We start from the raw sequence: 15,869 nt of genomic DNA, 5'->3' as shown, positions 1-15,869 counted from the left end.
ATTCTAATATAGTCTGGTAGACGGCTCAATATGCAGTCTTCACCGCTCTATTTTCCACAAGGTAGACGAACACTAGATCCTTGTCGAAATATAAGGCAGGCGGCTGTTTTGTATATTTTAAAAACCTATTTTGAACAGTCGTATAACGTCATCAACATATAGCGCCGATAGTCAGGGGAAATTCGTTGTTTTCTTGAATGCCCTGGAATCCTGGAGTTTAAAGTTAGGGGAAACGACTGAATCTACATGTATTGCGTTTTCCACACGTTTGTGACATCTTGTTACGTGTGTTATGTGTTGTTCCTAAAAGGTGAGGAAATCAGCATTTAAGTTGCTTTTTTGAGACAGATATCAAGGTAAAGCTGTCGATGTACATGTATCTGATCTGTAGGCAATGGTAGGTCCTGTGAAAATAATGACAGTAACCTCCATGGTAAAGCTTAGCCCCACTACTAGTGTGGCACGGACTCTCACTCCCGATTTAAGGATAAATCGGGAGTGAGAGTCAGTGCCACACTAGTGGGGCTAGGTAAAGCTAAGTCAGTGATATTGGACATGTTGGACCATGGTTTGTCAATGTTTTTACAGACATGGAGGTAGGCCTGTCTGATATATCTCGACACAATTCCCATAGGTTTGTACCTGGAATGTCTAATTATATCCTGAAACATTGTACCTCCAGGAATATGCCGACGTCCGCCCCGCTACCACGAAATGAAAGCTGAGCTATGATTGGTCATTGGAATGGAAGCAAATTGGACCAGTCGTAGTGTGCTTTCATCTTTGTGGGTGACACTGTCATAGGAAAACAAAAGGAAATTTGGAACTAGTATGTTGCGATTGGTCAAGCTGTCAATTGGTCAAACAGTTGACAAGTTATTGAGAGTACATGTACATGCTCAGTGATGCTGCTGATTTTCTGTAGTGTGGATGGGCAAAATGCCCAAGAATTTCACCATTTTAATGGCAATATAGGGTGACATCTAACTTCACCAGGAAGGCATAATGTATGTATGAAATTTTGTCGCACAAATAGCTGTGATGGAAGAGAAAGTTGTCACAATCAAAACAGCCAAAAAGTGTTTACGAGAGTTTGTACATGGCTATCCGTGTGTATGAACCTTACAGTTCTGGAACTTGGAAGTAACATACATGTGGTACCTGAACTCTGCATGAGTGATTTTGTATAATGGTAGAAAGGCATTGTGGGAAGGCAAAAGGTTCAATGTTTGTTCCTTTTTCCTTCCCACAATGCCTTTCTGCCATTGTGCGAAATCACCGATGTGGTATTTGTGATAAGGCTTGTACAAATTATAGGCCTAGGCCTACAACGTGTGCATGCACAAACGTAAAATTAACAACATACCCAGGCATGCCAGGTGATGTATACTGGGCCAACAAAATATGATATCATATGTACAAAATTAACAGGGAAAGAGAGCTCATATGCAGACGCCACTTGACACCCTGTGCACGAACCCTATGAGACTGGTCCAAACATTCTAAGTGTTTTCTAAGTAAAAACGACTTGGTCTTTTCCCTCCTAACATGAACTTTTCTTGACATGTATTTGCTTTTCGATGGCTAATAGGTCCCAGTAGGGAATAATTACTGGTGTCCGTAGATATGGAACTCTTTCCCCAAAATGGTATCTGTATGCAAATGAAAATTATGTAAATGTATGTGCATTATGATATTTTTGTATCCAACACAGGGTTCTATACCCAAAGAGAAGAGAAACAAAAAGACCTGTAATTGTCAAGTTACATTTTGGCCAAATTACCACAATGTCAACATCCATCGTACTGGTCCTAAACCTTTGATCATTGCAAGTAACTTTATGTTTTCCTTTTTTGTCGTATCATTTCTTCCAAGGTGGCACAGGTGCCAGCATCCATCCTTACAGAAAAATAATAAACTGTGGGACCTGGGTCTCTACACATCCACACAGCTCTCAGCTCAGACATGTCCATGCAAGGTCCCGGAGTGCTGCCCTCGGCAGCTGCTACGTCAGTGAGCTCCTCCATGGAACCATCCCAGCAGTCCAAGAGGGAGGATTGGAGGAAAGCCAAGGAGTTAGAAGAGGCTAGAAAAGCTGGAACAGCCCCTGCGCTCACTGACGAAGAGGGAAAGTGAGTATATATATATCCTTTATAAACATTGCAAAGAGTAAAATGAGGTGTCCTTTCAACGTTGCCTGATGTTTCATACACTCAATCAGGCCAAACCGAAAGGCTTATTTTCTCAATTTGTCCGTCTAACATTAAGCCATTAACTACAGAAGGAACTTTTAAATGTTTAACATGAAAATTTGTGTCATTCTTTCAGAGACATCAACCCCCATATTCCCCAGTACATTTCTACTGTGCCTTGGTACGTTGGGTACGGCCAGCCCACTCTCAAGCACCAGAGACCTCAAGCAGAGAAACAGAAGCAGTACTCTGACATTGCCTCATGGTACAAAAAGGGAGTACGTGAGGTATGTTGGGTCCCTAGAGGCAGGACTGAAAGGATTTTGAATATCTCACTAAACTCTGCGTGAAGCAGTTATCCATAAACAACTTATAAGAGTTTGCGTCTGTTGTGATTGTTTTTGTGTTTTATAATTTTGTAAGTGCTGCCACAGAATTCGAAATTGACTTTATGCCACATTTTGGATTTTGTTACAGGGTTCCATTTCAACCAAGTTCCGTAAAGGCGCCTGCGAAAACTGTGGAGCGATGACGCACAAGAAGAAAGACTGCGTTGAGGTAAAGACAGTCATATGAATGAAGAGTGAAAGACAGGTGAATGAAATCATTACTGTTGAAGGTGTACATATCCAGTGTACGTGTAAATGAATTTTGTCTTATTCTCCAGAGACCCCGTAAGGTTGGAGCTAAGTTCACAGGAGACAACTTTGCACCGGATGAACACTTGCAGCCCAAGCTGGATTTTGATTACGATGGAAAGCGAGACAGATGGAATGGTTACAACCCTGAAGAATATGAAGCTGTGTTAGATGAATATGCCAAAATTGAAGAGGCATGTTTTTAATATTGTCTACATGACTCATAAAGCGTCTTCACAAATCTGTAAAGTTCTAATGTTGCAAAAAAAAGTCAACTCATAGTTAGTAACAGGTGCTTATCCACAGAATAGGCCGATCTCATTAATCCTCAATAAAACGTTCCAGGTTTCTTTATTTTTGCAAACAGAAACTGCCAAAAACACTGCTATACCCGAGGGAAGCTTTCATACTCTTAAAAACCTCATAAATAGCTAAATTTACTAATTTTTTTGTTTGTATGTTTATTTTACACCAGGCTAAGAAACAGCTGAAGGGTAAACAGCTTCAAGACCTAGCATCAGGAGAACTGTCCACTGAGAAACTGGTAAGTGGTCATTCATGCTGACTTTACGTGGTTATGTGATTTTGTGCAGCCCAACTCTCCTCTCTGCATAATAGTTCATGTATGTTGAAACCCTTTGGAATTGTTGACCTGAGTTTGCTTGTCACACTAGGAAAGAGATAGTGACAACAGTGACGCAGATGAAGACAAGTACGCTGATGACGTTGACATGCCGGGTACCAACTTTGACAGCAAAAGGTGAGTTTGCTCAGCCCATCATCCCTTGACTGATACCACAAATTTATGTTCATTTCTATATTAAAGAATGCTTCCTTTTTTTTTCAATGAACCCACCCAAATCAATACCTAGGAACGAGTGCGTGTATTTACCTGAATTTGTTTGTTTGTTTTGTTGTTGTTATTTACAGGCGTATCACAGTACGTAACCTGAGAATCAGAGAAGACACTGCCAAGGTATGTGTTGTAGATGCTATGTACATGTACTTACAAACTCATATTTCTTGCCTTCATATCTATGATGTACTCTAGCTTTCTACACAAATTAATGTTTCTATCATCAACTTCTGTAGGTTGGTCTCTTAACCCCAAAAAGTCTCTGCTAATTTTGTTACAGCATGAACATTCTAGTAGTTGTCCAGGTTGGTCAGAATATTTTTATGAGTAGAATATTTTTATGAGTAGAATATTTTTATGAGTAGAATATTTTTATGAGTATGTTTGAGAATAAAAGCAAACTGTCAAAGTAACTGTGATGCCTGGCATTTGGAGGCAGGTTTGTAGTTGAGTAAACTGCAATCGCTACACAAGTTCTTCAACGTTGTTTCTGTCAATCCCTTTGGGAGAACAGTACCTCATAGCAACATGGCAAAAAATTAATAATAGTGAATGAAAGAACGACAGGTTAATGTTTTCTCGGTATTCAGCTTGAACATATTTGTGTATTTTAATTTTCCCTTTGCAGTATCTGTACAACCTCGATCCCAACTCAGCATACTATGATCCCAAGACCCGCTCCATGAGAGAAAACCCTTTCAAAGACCGGAGTGCCGAAGAGTAAGTATACCAGAGGGGAATCGGATTAGAATGGCAGTGATTGGGTCATGAGGATGAATAGATCTTTGATTTATCTTCATGTAGTTTTCTGGTTTCTAACGTTTGCTTAATTAACTTTACAATGTTGTATAAACTTAATTATGGTAACATTCACTGGTGTGCATGTAGACCCTCGTGTTATCAATTCTTTTATTCTATTCATATATTAAATAAATGTTCAAAATTCAATTCTTTGACCAGCAGTTTGTCCAGGATACCCCTGGAAAGTTTTGGCCAAATTACACTTTAACTTTCAGTGTTCTGAAATCAGAAACCAGAAAAAAAGTGCAATGATCATGCGAGATATGCAGATTTGTGCAAATTGTAAAAAAGATTGCTTGTGCAATTGTATCTTTTGCAGTTCCAAAATTGCAGGTGATAATTTTGTCCGAGCAACAGGAGACACAAAAGAGATGGCCAAGGCACAGTGTAAGTGAAAAGAATCAGATTTAGTTCCTTGATTCAAAAACTGGTCTTGAACTTATTCCTGGACTCACCAAGTCCACACAAGGTACCTGTCTGGAAGCCTTGGAGCCGTAGGGAATGGCATGTGTTAGCTTCAGTCTGAGGTAAAATTTAGACTGGAGCCAAGGCTGAAGTCATATCCAGACAGTTTGACGTTTTTTCCAATTTGGCTGATCCTGGATTTCAAGTCAATCATTTCCTTTTTTGGCCTTGTCCTTGTCCAATTCACAGCCTGCGAAAATGGGATACATTATGTGTTATATTAACCAAACTATTTGGCTCAGTCTTATGTTTATGGGGTTTATTTTTGTTCAAAGTATTTGCTTGGGAGGCATCTGATAAAGGAACAGATGTCCATCTTCAGGCAGAACCTACCAAGTTGGAGTTGTTGCACAAGGAATTCAAAGTCAAGAAAGATGACTTCAAGCAAAACCAGAAAGGCAGCATCTTGGAGAGGGTATGTCCCCTAATCATTCAAAAAGGTCGTATCACTGGAACTTATTTCCAAAACCTTTTTTCAGAAGCACCTTTTGGCGCTTAAGTTAAGAACTATGTAAGAAAAAAATTTGTGGAGATGGATGACTAGGCTCATGAATGTACAAGAATGATCCAAGTCCAACTGCTGAGGTAGGTGCCCATTCAGTGTGAATTGAGAGAAGCAGTTGCAGTCAGTTGGATTGCTCAAGGACACAACATTGGGAATAGTGTTTAGGAGATCCTTGCACCATTTTTAATTTTCCACAACTGCATTGAAGCCCCTCTTAAGTGGTGAATAAACAAAGACATTTTACTTGTGCATAACTGGCAATGTCAGATTTATTTTGTTTCAATTTTTCTGCAGTATGGAGGAGCTGAACATCTGGAAGCCCCACCACGTGAGCTCTTGCTGGCCCAGACAGTAAGTTGAGAGCCAGTCTGTCTTTGTTGGTGTTGAATGATTCCAACGTGTATATGTTGTACCTTCAGTTTTCTGTGTCTCATTTCCTCCAACATTTTGTCCGGTCCTTCCTGGACTGCTGTCCTGCCTTTCAGCAACTTGGAGTTGAAAACCCTTAACGTTCATTTTGTCCTTTCACTTGACTAAGGTTTTGACAGAACGTTGGTACTGTTTGTGATGTTTGCAGTAAAGTCATGTCTTCATTTGTAAACACTCGACATTGACTTCTGAGCATACTGTAAAGTTTATTCCATAACCTGCACAATGTCTCCAAATGCCAGTAAATTGACAGTTTCTTGGCAAATTTCTTCCCCAATCAAATTTTCACATTTACGTAAGAAGTGTACGTGCATTTTTCTCTGCAACAGGAAAACTATGTCGAGTACTCCAGGCATGGCAATGTCATCAAAGGTCAAGAGAAGGCAAAGGTCAAATCCAAATACGAAGAGGACATCTTGACCAATAATCACACGGTGAGTATACCAGCTGATGCAGATTACATTGGCTCACATTCTAGCTGTTTCATTCCTGCTAATAAAGTGAAAGCTTGGTAACTTTATAGTATGGTATTTGTTATTAAACTGAGGTAACTGGCTTTTGTGACCTCGTTTTTAATAGACTGTGTGGGGGTCTTACTGGAAGGATTTTCGGTGGGGCTACGCCTGCTGCCATTCTACAGTTAGGGGGTCTTATTGCACTGGCCACGCTGGACGGCAAGCTGCGAACACGGAAATGGCAATACCTGAGCAGGAACCCACAGAAATTGATGAGGAGGAACCCAAGTCCCTGCTGGAGGTGGGTGACACCTTGTGGAATTTGCTAATTGTATTCCCTTTGCGTACACCCATGTGAGGGCGCCATACTCTGTGTCATAGTGTCTGAAACCAGAAGTGGTTTGCCAGTCTGCATGTTGTAATTTAGGGCCTAACTAAAAAGATATTGTCAAATGTGTTGATGGCTCGTTGGCAGGGTAGAAGTTGACTTTGCAAATGCTTTAAGCTGAGATGGCACCATTTGATGTCATACTTATGGAAGAAGGTATGTTTGGACAAGCATGTCGAATGCATCACATTGTTTTTGCTCACATTGGGTGGATTACACGGACGATGACAGAAATCTGATGTTTGGATGAAAATGTGTGAAGGTGTTCTGAGTGAAGTTATGTTGTGCGGAACCTTACGGCTGCCCTAAATCTTTTTGGCCAACGTAACAGCAACACAAAGACCGGTTGGAGAAAGAGCAGAAAAGGAAGGAAAGGAAGAAGAACAAGAAAAAGAAGAAGAAAACGAGACATCATCAGAGCAGCAGCGATGACAGCAACAGCAATAGTGAAGAGGACGGAGCAGCAAGTAAACAGAAGAAGCTCCTTGAGGTAAGGACTTGGGAACGGCATCAAAGGGGAATAGGGTTGACCCAAAATACTTGTCTGAATCTTTACCACGGTAACCCCCTGATCGCCTTTATAATTCTCGTGTGGAGAAAGCAAGTTTATCTACTGCTGTAACAGTTGAGGAAAAAGTCGGGATTGGAAGTTGTTGGATAACGTTGAGGGATTGAACCACATGTATCAAATGTCTTCATATTCTCTGTTCTGTTTCTTAACTTGCAGGCACTGCAGAAGGAGGAGAAGAACCAGAGGGAAGCGGAGCGGATTCTGGCCATGGACGAACGCAAGAGGCCGTACAACTCCCTGCGGGGCATGGATACCAGGGAACCCACAGAAGAAGAGATGGAGGCATTCCGCATGAAGAGGAAACGTTTTGAAGACCCCATGGCTCACTTTTAATTGGGCCTCCGTACAAGAATGACGAGCTTGAAGTGCTGCCCGAAATGATACTCCCACGCCCTGCAAAGAAAAACCCGAAGAATGTCGTAACCATATGCTGCCAGGGAGCCCAGTTTCAGGCACATGGGCTTTGTACATGAAACCGGGAAGCCCAAAACTGGACAAAAGAGCTGGGCTTTGTAAGAAAAGACCATACTCGGAACAAAAGACCGAGCTGCTGGGAATTAGCAAACATTTTTTTCAGTTGTCAAAAGCGGAGGAAATCTGTCCTTATTTTGAGAGATTATATTACTGTTTGTGGGGTTCAAAGCGAGCGGATTACCACCAGGGACAAAAGCGCTCCAGTGATGAGTGATACAATACTGCTGCACACTAATCTGGCCCCTATTAAAAAGACGCCAGCAGCGCACTTTGCCAGTTTCGGGAACAAAAGAAAGTTACATAACACTGCATAATCTTGGCTCTTTTTACAAGGCGGCAGGCTTGGCTGAAATAGTTGGACAAATGAAGAAAACTATGGGACAGAGAGAACCCCCGCCTTTGTGTTGGACTGGCATCTCAGGAATTCTTTTCAGACATCTAGGGGGGATGTGTTAAGTGACAATAGGCTGGAGTGTGTATAAGGATTGGACTTGTTGGTGGGGTGGTTTCGTGCCTGGTATATACTCGGGCGTCAATAGATGTTGTCTGTCAGATTAGAGTAGTCGCTAGACAGTTATTCGTGTGGGATAAAACGTCCAGTAAATGAAGCTATGATTTTTTCGAAGAATTTTGAAAACGAAAAATCTTGAAAGTCTCCCGGTTTTACGTAATGCAACTTCAAATTCCACCCTGCAGCAAGTGGTTAAAGCACAGAGGGTTTGAGTCAATCTGTACAGTTCCTTGTAAAAATAGACTCCACTAGTAAGGCGTCAGCCATATTGAATTTGGATCAATTTGCAGCATTTCAGAGTGGTATATAAACACATTCTGAATTTAATACATGTAAACTTAATTTTTTTAGAGATGATATTCTTTCTTGTGACTCTCTCTCTTTGGAATAAATTCGAGTACAACCCAGTGATTTCCAAGAATGGTGGAGACCATTATCCATTTCATACGCTGACCACCTGTCTTTATCTTCATGTTTTTCCCCCGGAACTTTATTTCACGTTGGGCTTGGTGTCCAAGTCTTGTAAATGCACAGACAGTGTGAATATTGGTTACTGCGCAACGGTTCAATTAAACTTGCATCAAGTCGGACGTGCGTTGCTCTTTCCCATTCAGCCATCCCTTCACTGTACACAGTACATGGTTGTGCTCGGTCACTCGCATAACGTTTTACAAGGTGCCCTCATTTGATAGCCTTTCTCAGATATCAGGCTTTAGTGTCAAAGACTGTACAACGTACAGTCAGTAAGTCCAACTTCACAGGCCAATCAGACCCCCCCCCGTCGGTGAAATGTAGTCATTCATAATAGTGTACAAACGTCATGTTCTTGAATAATGTATACAGAATTTCTGTAGATGGAATCAAAGTACATGTACATGCAGTCAGACTTGGAACCTCCACCAAAGTAGTCAGACTTGTAGACTCGTTCATTATAATAGAGGTATTAACAATGTAAAAACAAGTCTGGCAATTTGATTGGCTGCTACCTTTTTTAGTAGATGAGCTCATTCGCCATGTGCGAACGGTTGGCAGATTCATCAAGTCAGGATTTCTGAACTCAGTAATAGGTGGACACGAGAGGGCGTAAAGCAAAGAAGGACATGCAGCCTCCATATCCAAAGCATAAACGCAGACGTCACTGAGGATCCCGACATGAGTCAAGTCTACTGCTCAGTTGGCCAGGTTCCAGAAAGAAAATTCTTAGAAAACTAGCATTACCTGGTACGTGTGAGATTTTTCATGTGGAGAGTTGCATTGAACATGATTTGTAAAATGATTTGACAAATTTCACTGTCATTGTCACCCACTAGTAATCCTCATCACAGTTTGCGTTTAAGTTTGTGGTATTTGACACAGGTGTTTTTTTTGTCTATCTACCACTGAGCAAAGATTGCTGGATGAAAGTGCCCACCTTATGAAATAGCACATATAATTCTGCTCTTACATATCAATATATCGGGGTATCAAGCTCACAACTAATGGATATCATTCTAATAACACCTTAACACATAAATAACACAGAAAAATGATTTATTGATTTTTCTTCCACAGGTAGAAAAATTGTTTTATTCATTTCTCGTGTTACATGTATCTAACCCGATGTATTGGCATTGTCTTGTAAATACAAAACATAATTTGAAGTTTTGTACATATAATGCGCAGGGTTGGCTTCTGGTGCTTTGCTATTTGTGTGAATTAATTTGACAAACCATTCGTCTTATCCAATCTCAAAATCTCCTCTTGCGATTGTCTTAATAGATGTACAAGTAGTTGTCAAAGTTGTAGATTGTAAGCTGTAAATAAACTGTGTACAGGTTTTCTGAAAAACATGAGCATAAAAAATCTGCAGAATTTAAGTGTGCCTTGAAGAGATTTACAAAGCAGAGCCTTTTAGATTCACACTAGTTGAAATTCCTTCAGGTTACATTCAATCTTCGGTGTGCCTTATGATTCCTACAATACTCTAGGAAATTTTGTGAAATTTAGTACTGACATGGAAGTTGATCTCAGTTCAGGCTTCAGTTCCTAACTTTAAGCCTCAGTCTCTGATAAGCAATTTACCAACATGATGAGAGCTTTGCAGTGTCGCAGTCAAATCCATCACAAGACAAGTCCTTTGACCAGACCATTCTTAACTAACGATGATCTAACAAGGGGAAGGCTTCTGTCACTTCAAGACTTGAAGACTAGTGAAGGACTTGCCTATGCCTCTGATGCTTTGGAGAGAGTTGCATAACAAGAGTTGAACCCCTTGCTGTAGAACATAATGCAAAGACCCTCATTCAGGCCACATGCATAGATGTACTGGTATGTACATCAAACACTCAGAAGACAAGAACGAGGGTAGGATTTCATATTCTACATGATCCTGACACCTGTACTAAATCCACAGTCCATGAAACTGGCACCAGGCAGTTCAGACGAGATGAAAACGGAGAAGAGCAATACAATGTAAAAAATCGTCAGAGTGCCAGAGAGACTTCTACAGTTATAGTACATGTTGACAGGAAAATCCAACAACACATTAAAATAAAATTTTTAAAAAAACTTCCCAGCCCATAGATATTAAATAGATTTGCAGATAAAAGGCAGAAGAAATAATTACATAAATCAGAATGTTTAATTTTTCTTCCTTTATACGAGAGACATATATAAGATTTATATCAAATCAAATATATACAGACATCTTAACAGAACGCGCTGCCCATATAGAATACGCACTCTATTCAGAATGACAAATCGCTCTGCAACACTGCATTATTTCTGTCCAAAACTATCAAAAAAAACATGATCTACTGATTGTGAAGACACATTTGTGCAGCATAGTGACCCAAAGACAGATGCTTGCAAATAAATGGTAAATAGGCTTCCAACCATTTTGATTTAGAACTGCAGCAACTGAAAAATGTACAAGAATGTGGGTACTTTTCCCATCATATTTTGGGAGTGGCTCCCACGTTCACGGATCTGATCTCAACAGCAGTTCATCATCCACCTTTACGGACAGCGCTTTCAAGTACTTTTCCATTAAAAATCATACAGTACATGTAATACTTTTAAACAAAGCAAATCGCTTATCTACATTAGTATATTCCACCTGCAAAGTGCAATATATCATTCAACAACCAAATTATAACGGAATTTTGCAGTTAGAAATTCAAGAATTGACAAAAGAATCCTCTTTCTTTCTCATTCCATTTTACATTTTAAGTATTGGTGTCCTCCATATTAGAGGCACATGAAACGATGTTACAAATTTTATTTGTACCATGGAATTGCAACCAAGGACCAAGTAATTATTGGCCAAGAGTTATTAGGCTGCCATCCTTCCTGAAATATTAGACTCTTTTCAAGTGTGTCTTCAATGGGAGAGGCGGCCCTGGCAGTTTTTTGCCTGAGTCACGGGCAGAAGAATATGAAAACATATCCAATCAGTAACACCAAATACCGGAAGCCAAAAGCATTTCCAGTTTCTTTTGGCTAGTTATAAAACTACAGTTCTCAATATAAAAGACACTCTTGAAAAATATGAGACAGCATAATTATGATCCAAACTCAACTCGCAATAACGTTTGTGCCATGAATCTACTTGAGCGAGTAGCCCACTGAATACACTGCCGTTTTGTCAGTCTGTGATCTTGTAAAGTAAACTGTCATACGATACTACCAAGTAGAACAAACGTATGTCATTACAACACGTATGTCATTACGTCCAATAAGGTGACACAAACGTTGGACTTTTCAAGCTGGGCCTGTAGCATTTCATGTGAATACTAACTTTCCTTTTCTAAAAACACCCAGAAAAAATTCAGATGCTATTAGATGCTAACGTTCACGGGAAAAAATTAATGCGACTGAAGAGAATTATTTTTCTGTGTAAACTACTTGTATATTGATTGTCTTTCATAAAAATTGCTACTCTAGGGAGTGTAAGGTGGCGGTTCAGGTAGATTAGCAGGGTTAATGAGTGGTGGACCATTGGATGAATTGGCAAGCTCCGCCTCCAGGAGCTGGTCCCAATCCTCAATCAGCCTCTCTCGAGGGGTTTCATCGTAGGATGAGTACGGCCGAAGCAGGTTGGTGGCTGCGATGATGACCGAGAGCGCCCCCGAGGCTACAATGAGGTAGTAACCGATGCCAAAGGCTACCACCACCTTGCTGCCCTCTGCCAGCTTGTGTTGGTTCAAGACGTCCTCCATCAATGAGGCCGACCAGTGGCAGAAACCACACATCATTAAACACAACAGTACTGCCACAAAAAAAAGAAGGAAAAATTCAACGTTTTTGATAAGTGTAACTGTTCTTTCAGTGCACAGCACAGGTTCCAGTCACATAAGTCACAAAAATCCAGCTTTGATGATTGAATTTCAAGTATCACTTGAGGTTTGCATTTGGTCTTAGCAAGGTATATGAATAACAATGTATTGGTTTGTTACTGATTATTGGTTAGGACTTCATGTACTATAAGTTCAATTTTGTGCATTATTGTAAACTGTAAGCTTGTTGCCGTATCAGCCTAAGTTTTCATGGTGCAGATTCCAGAGCTCAAAGTGGTTTTGAGAAAACCAATCAAGTCAATGTTTCCAACAGCACTAATTACCTGTCCGAAATAGCTTCCAGAGCAATGGCTACGTCTACTGTCAATATGTCTCACTCATCTCCAGTCGGTGAAGCCCTAGACCTAGCTCTAAGCTACAGATTGGGATGGCGCCTAAGTCAGTCTTAAGCAGGGACCCATCGGCTAAACCCAGATTATTTGTCCAAAAGTCATGACAAATACATCATTGTTGATCTGTACTCTTCTTATTTTTTTTGCTCTGAGCAGGAATATGAAATTGTGTACTGATTTCTCAGTGTGCTCACCTGTCACAATGTTGCCTACAGCATGGCGCCGAATGACTTTCAGAGAGGGCTGCATGGGTCCTAGCGTGTCCAGGAAGAAGGCAAACAGGGAGGCAGTGATCGCGAGGAAGATGAAAGCGATGACTGAGCGCATAATGGACACCACTTGGAAATTGAAGCAGTACTTGTAACCTGTTATTGAAAAAAAGTCACAGCAAAACAGAAAGATTTAAACAACCAAATCTGCATCACAAGTGCCCACACACACTAATGGTTGCATTAGAACTTCTGGAACAATAAAACTTATCATTTATGCAATTACATGTCGATAAATAGACTAAATGTAGCCCCCTGATGTCAGAAAATGCTTCCTAGCTTTCACATTTGAGTTACTAAAACTTTCACTTAAACAGAAAATGCAAATTGAGCCAAAAGTCTGGGATTATATCAAATTCTGATGTCTTGGTCTACGTCTAGTCTCCCCCACTGCAATACATGGCGCAGACAATGGCCCTACGCATGTAGTCATGGCTACAGAACTCCATTTCTTAGTTCAACTTTACATCCCTAGAAAAAGAGTTCAGACTGCTTGTTGTTGAAATATTTACCAGGATCGGTTTCTATGCCAGGGGTGAGGAACTGGTAGGCGCCAAGATCTTCATTTTTCTTATTCAGACTACTGCACTGCCCACCGTGCAGGTAGAACCACTTCTTCTCTGCCAGCGAGGAGATCAGCACAGCGATGACCACCATGCCTAAGATGGCCGCCACCAGGTTACGCTCGGCCCGCTTGGGGTTGTGGCGCCGTCTCCGGCTACGGTGCCGATGGTGGTGACCGTGGGAGCGTGACCGGTGACGGCGGGAGCTGCTGCTGCGGGAGCGGCTGCCACTGCCGCTGCTGTGGCGGTGGCTACTACTGTTAGTGTTACCATTACTGTTACTGCTGCTGCTGGTGACAGTGTTTGTGTTGGTGCTAGAGTTACCTGATGCACTCGGGGTGGAGCTGCTCGATTCGGTAGGCTCAGCACTGCTTAATGGCTGCATCTGTGAAAGACAAGACACACACAACTGTAACCAACTCTGGAATTTTAAAGCACTTTACCATGTAATTTAAGCCCTCATTAACCTTCAACAAACGCAACTCTCTTGAAGGCCTTTAGTTTTGTAAGCAGCCCCTGTCTCCCATCCAACTGAGCATAAATGTTAGGGGAAATCAGTCGATCTACATTGTAAGTCATGTAAGTGATCGCTTGATCCTTGTGTGATCTTATTCCATGATTTGTGAATTAACATTGTTGTTAATGTCACATTTGAAAAAATTGATCTCTACTCAGTTATTACCAAGTTTGTAGATACGAAGTTTAAATGATTTCATGTACGATGTAGGCCCTAACAAGATTAAGATTTACTTTTCCAACTTTTTGAAATGGCAATTTGTGCTAGTAAAATGTAGAAAATCTGCTTTGTTTATTATTTATTATGGAAATAAGCCCAACTTACTGCCTAATTTTTTACTTAAATCTGACACCGTTTGATGTTGAAAGTGTTGAAAAATAAACATGATATTTAATTCTGCACTGTCTGCTTACCACAATCTCCTGTCAGTCAAAATATTCGCAGAAACGTCAGCGTCCACTCCTGGTGTATTCTTGATGGATTACTTCAAAATACTGTTGTCTGGGAACCTTAATTCTTTCCTCGACCTGCAAATTTTTCAATCCGTCGGTTCATTTTTAACGCAACAGTTAGAGTTCCCCGATCGCGTTTCTGTTGTGACGAATCCCACAAAAAGTGACAAAAAGTCAAACGTAAACCACGAAAACAGTGTCACTCAGCTCAGAGGAATAACGATACGAGCGAAACTAAATTCTCTCCCTAGATTCCTTGACACAGCGGCTAAAACGATGTAGGCCTACAGAAAAATGGTACAAGCCGGTGACAGATTCTTCAAGTAACATTTAAACGGCGACCCACGCATAATATCAGAACTTCGTGTCACCAAAAACACTTCGTCACGAAGTTCCCGTACTTCCACCTTCGTCATTCAACTGCGGCCATCTTGAATCTATTTGTTTGGAACCGTGGAACCGGACCCGCGATCACAAGGCCATGGTGTACTATTTGTGACATTATTTTCTCTCTCTGTCTCTCTCTCTACTAGCCTCTCTCAAGGCGATCGACGCAACTACGTGCACGACGCTACGACGGCACGACGCGACATCACGAAGGCTCGATTGGACGGTAAGGCAAGACGGCACGACACAATGGATTAAACATAGCATAAAACTTTTTTAAGTAATGAGAAAAGAGGCGACGCTACGGAGCTGTCGTAGCCACGGTAGCGTTGCGTCGTGGTGTCGGAACGACACGACGCAATTTTGGCGGCTATAGAACACCACACGCCTTGCCGTCGCGTCGTGCCGTCGCGTCGTGCCGTTGGGGCGACGGGACGACGCAACGCAATTTTGGCAGCTATAGAACACCATAAAGAACGCAATTGCACGACGCGAGGGAGCCGCCGTCCTGTCGCGTAGTTGGGTCGCCTTTGACTAGATAGAGGCAGAAATGTGTGTCGTGAATGGTACACCATACGAGACCCCACATTTTGGAGCGCTCGCGGTGCGTGCGCGACATGACAGGGGGCGGCGAGGGGGTACGTACATATACATGTACGTGTACGTACTACATGTACATGTACGTGTTCATGGTAGTTGGTACCGCGCGGTGCATCACAAGCAATGC

General features: G+C 41.4%; 2 protein-coding genes across 5 annotated transcripts; one reads left to right on the top strand and one right to left on the bottom strand.

Moving 5' to 3' along the window:
- Nucleotides 1-163: 163 nt before the first annotated feature.
- LOC110973812 (pre-mRNA-splicing factor SLU7-like) lies at nucleotides 164-10,112 on the top strand. Of its 4 annotated transcripts, none has more exons than XM_022224933.2 (16): nucleotides 164-310; nucleotides 1,876-2,132; nucleotides 2,329-2,479; nucleotides 2,670-2,750; nucleotides 2,860-3,024; nucleotides 3,306-3,374; nucleotides 3,505-3,590; nucleotides 3,761-3,806; nucleotides 4,315-4,406; nucleotides 4,807-4,874; nucleotides 5,228-5,367; nucleotides 5,752-5,808; nucleotides 6,216-6,320; nucleotides 6,466-6,642; nucleotides 7,061-7,219; nucleotides 7,457-10,112. In XM_022224933.2, exons 2-16 carry the CDS (start codon nucleotides 1,966-1,968, stop codon nucleotides 7,631-7,633), a joined length of 1,740 nt encoding a protein of 579 aa, XP_022080625.2. In that variant the 5' UTR covers nucleotides 164-310; nucleotides 1,876-1,965; the 3' UTR covers nucleotides 7,634-10,112. The 4 variants fall into 4 exon arrangements, with proteins under 4 accessions (XP_022080625.2, XP_022080626.2, XP_087001084.1 ...); XM_022224934.2 differs by having other exon boundaries at nucleotides 197-356; XM_087144958.1 differs by having other exon boundaries at nucleotides 197-397.
- tmem127 (transmembrane protein 127) lies at nucleotides 9,815-15,213 on the bottom strand. Its single transcript, XM_022225111.2, has 4 exons — nucleotides 14,717-15,213; nucleotides 13,736-14,171; nucleotides 13,149-13,319; nucleotides 9,815-12,534 (listed from the first exon to the last, which is right to left on the bottom strand). The coding sequence occupies exons 2-4, from the start codon at nucleotides 14,169-14,171 to the stop codon at nucleotides 12,206-12,208; spliced, it is 936 nt and encodes a 311-aa protein (XP_022080803.1). The 5' UTR covers nucleotides 14,717-15,213; the 3' UTR covers nucleotides 9,815-12,205.
- Between the last annotated feature and the right edge of the window lie 656 nt (nucleotides 15,214-15,869).

The sequence above is a fragment of the Acanthaster planci genome, linkage group LG13, assembly GCF_054643075.1.
Source record: "Acanthaster planci isolate LZ-2023a linkage group LG13, COTS_SCS, whole genome shotgun sequence".
Lineage (NCBI taxonomy): Eukaryota > Metazoa > Echinodermata > Asteroidea > Valvatida > Acanthasteridae > Acanthaster > Acanthaster planci.
The sequence above is the reverse complement of the archived record's forward strand: the minus strand, read 5'-3'. Positions and strand labels throughout refer to the sequence as shown.

Bases quoted from the DNA above. Each gene is read 5' to 3' on its own strand.
- LOC110973812 (XM_022224933.2), top strand. From the start codon at position 1,966: ATGTCCATGCAAGGTCCCGGAGTGCTGCCCTCGGCAGCTGCTACGTCA. The intron at 3,807-4,314 runs GTATGTGTTGTA...TTCCCTTTGCAG, and splicing joins TCAGAGAAGACACTGCCAAG to TATCTGTACAACCTCGATCC. The intron at 4,875-5,227 runs GTAAGTGAAAAG...TTTTGTTCAAAG, and splicing joins AGAGATGGCCAAGGCACAGT to TATTTGCTTGGGAGGCATCT.
- tmem127 (XM_022225111.2), bottom strand. From the start codon at position 14,171: ATGCAGCCATTAAGCAGTGCTGAGCCTACCGAATCGAGCAGCTCCACC. The intron at 13,320-13,735 runs GTAAATATTTCA...TTTCAATAACAG, and splicing joins TGGCATAGAAACCGATCCTG to GTTACAAGTACTGCTTCAAT. The intron at 12,535-13,148 runs GTGAGCACACTG...TTTTTGTGGCAG, and splicing joins TGTAGGCAACATTGTGACAG to TACTGTTGTGTTTAATGATG.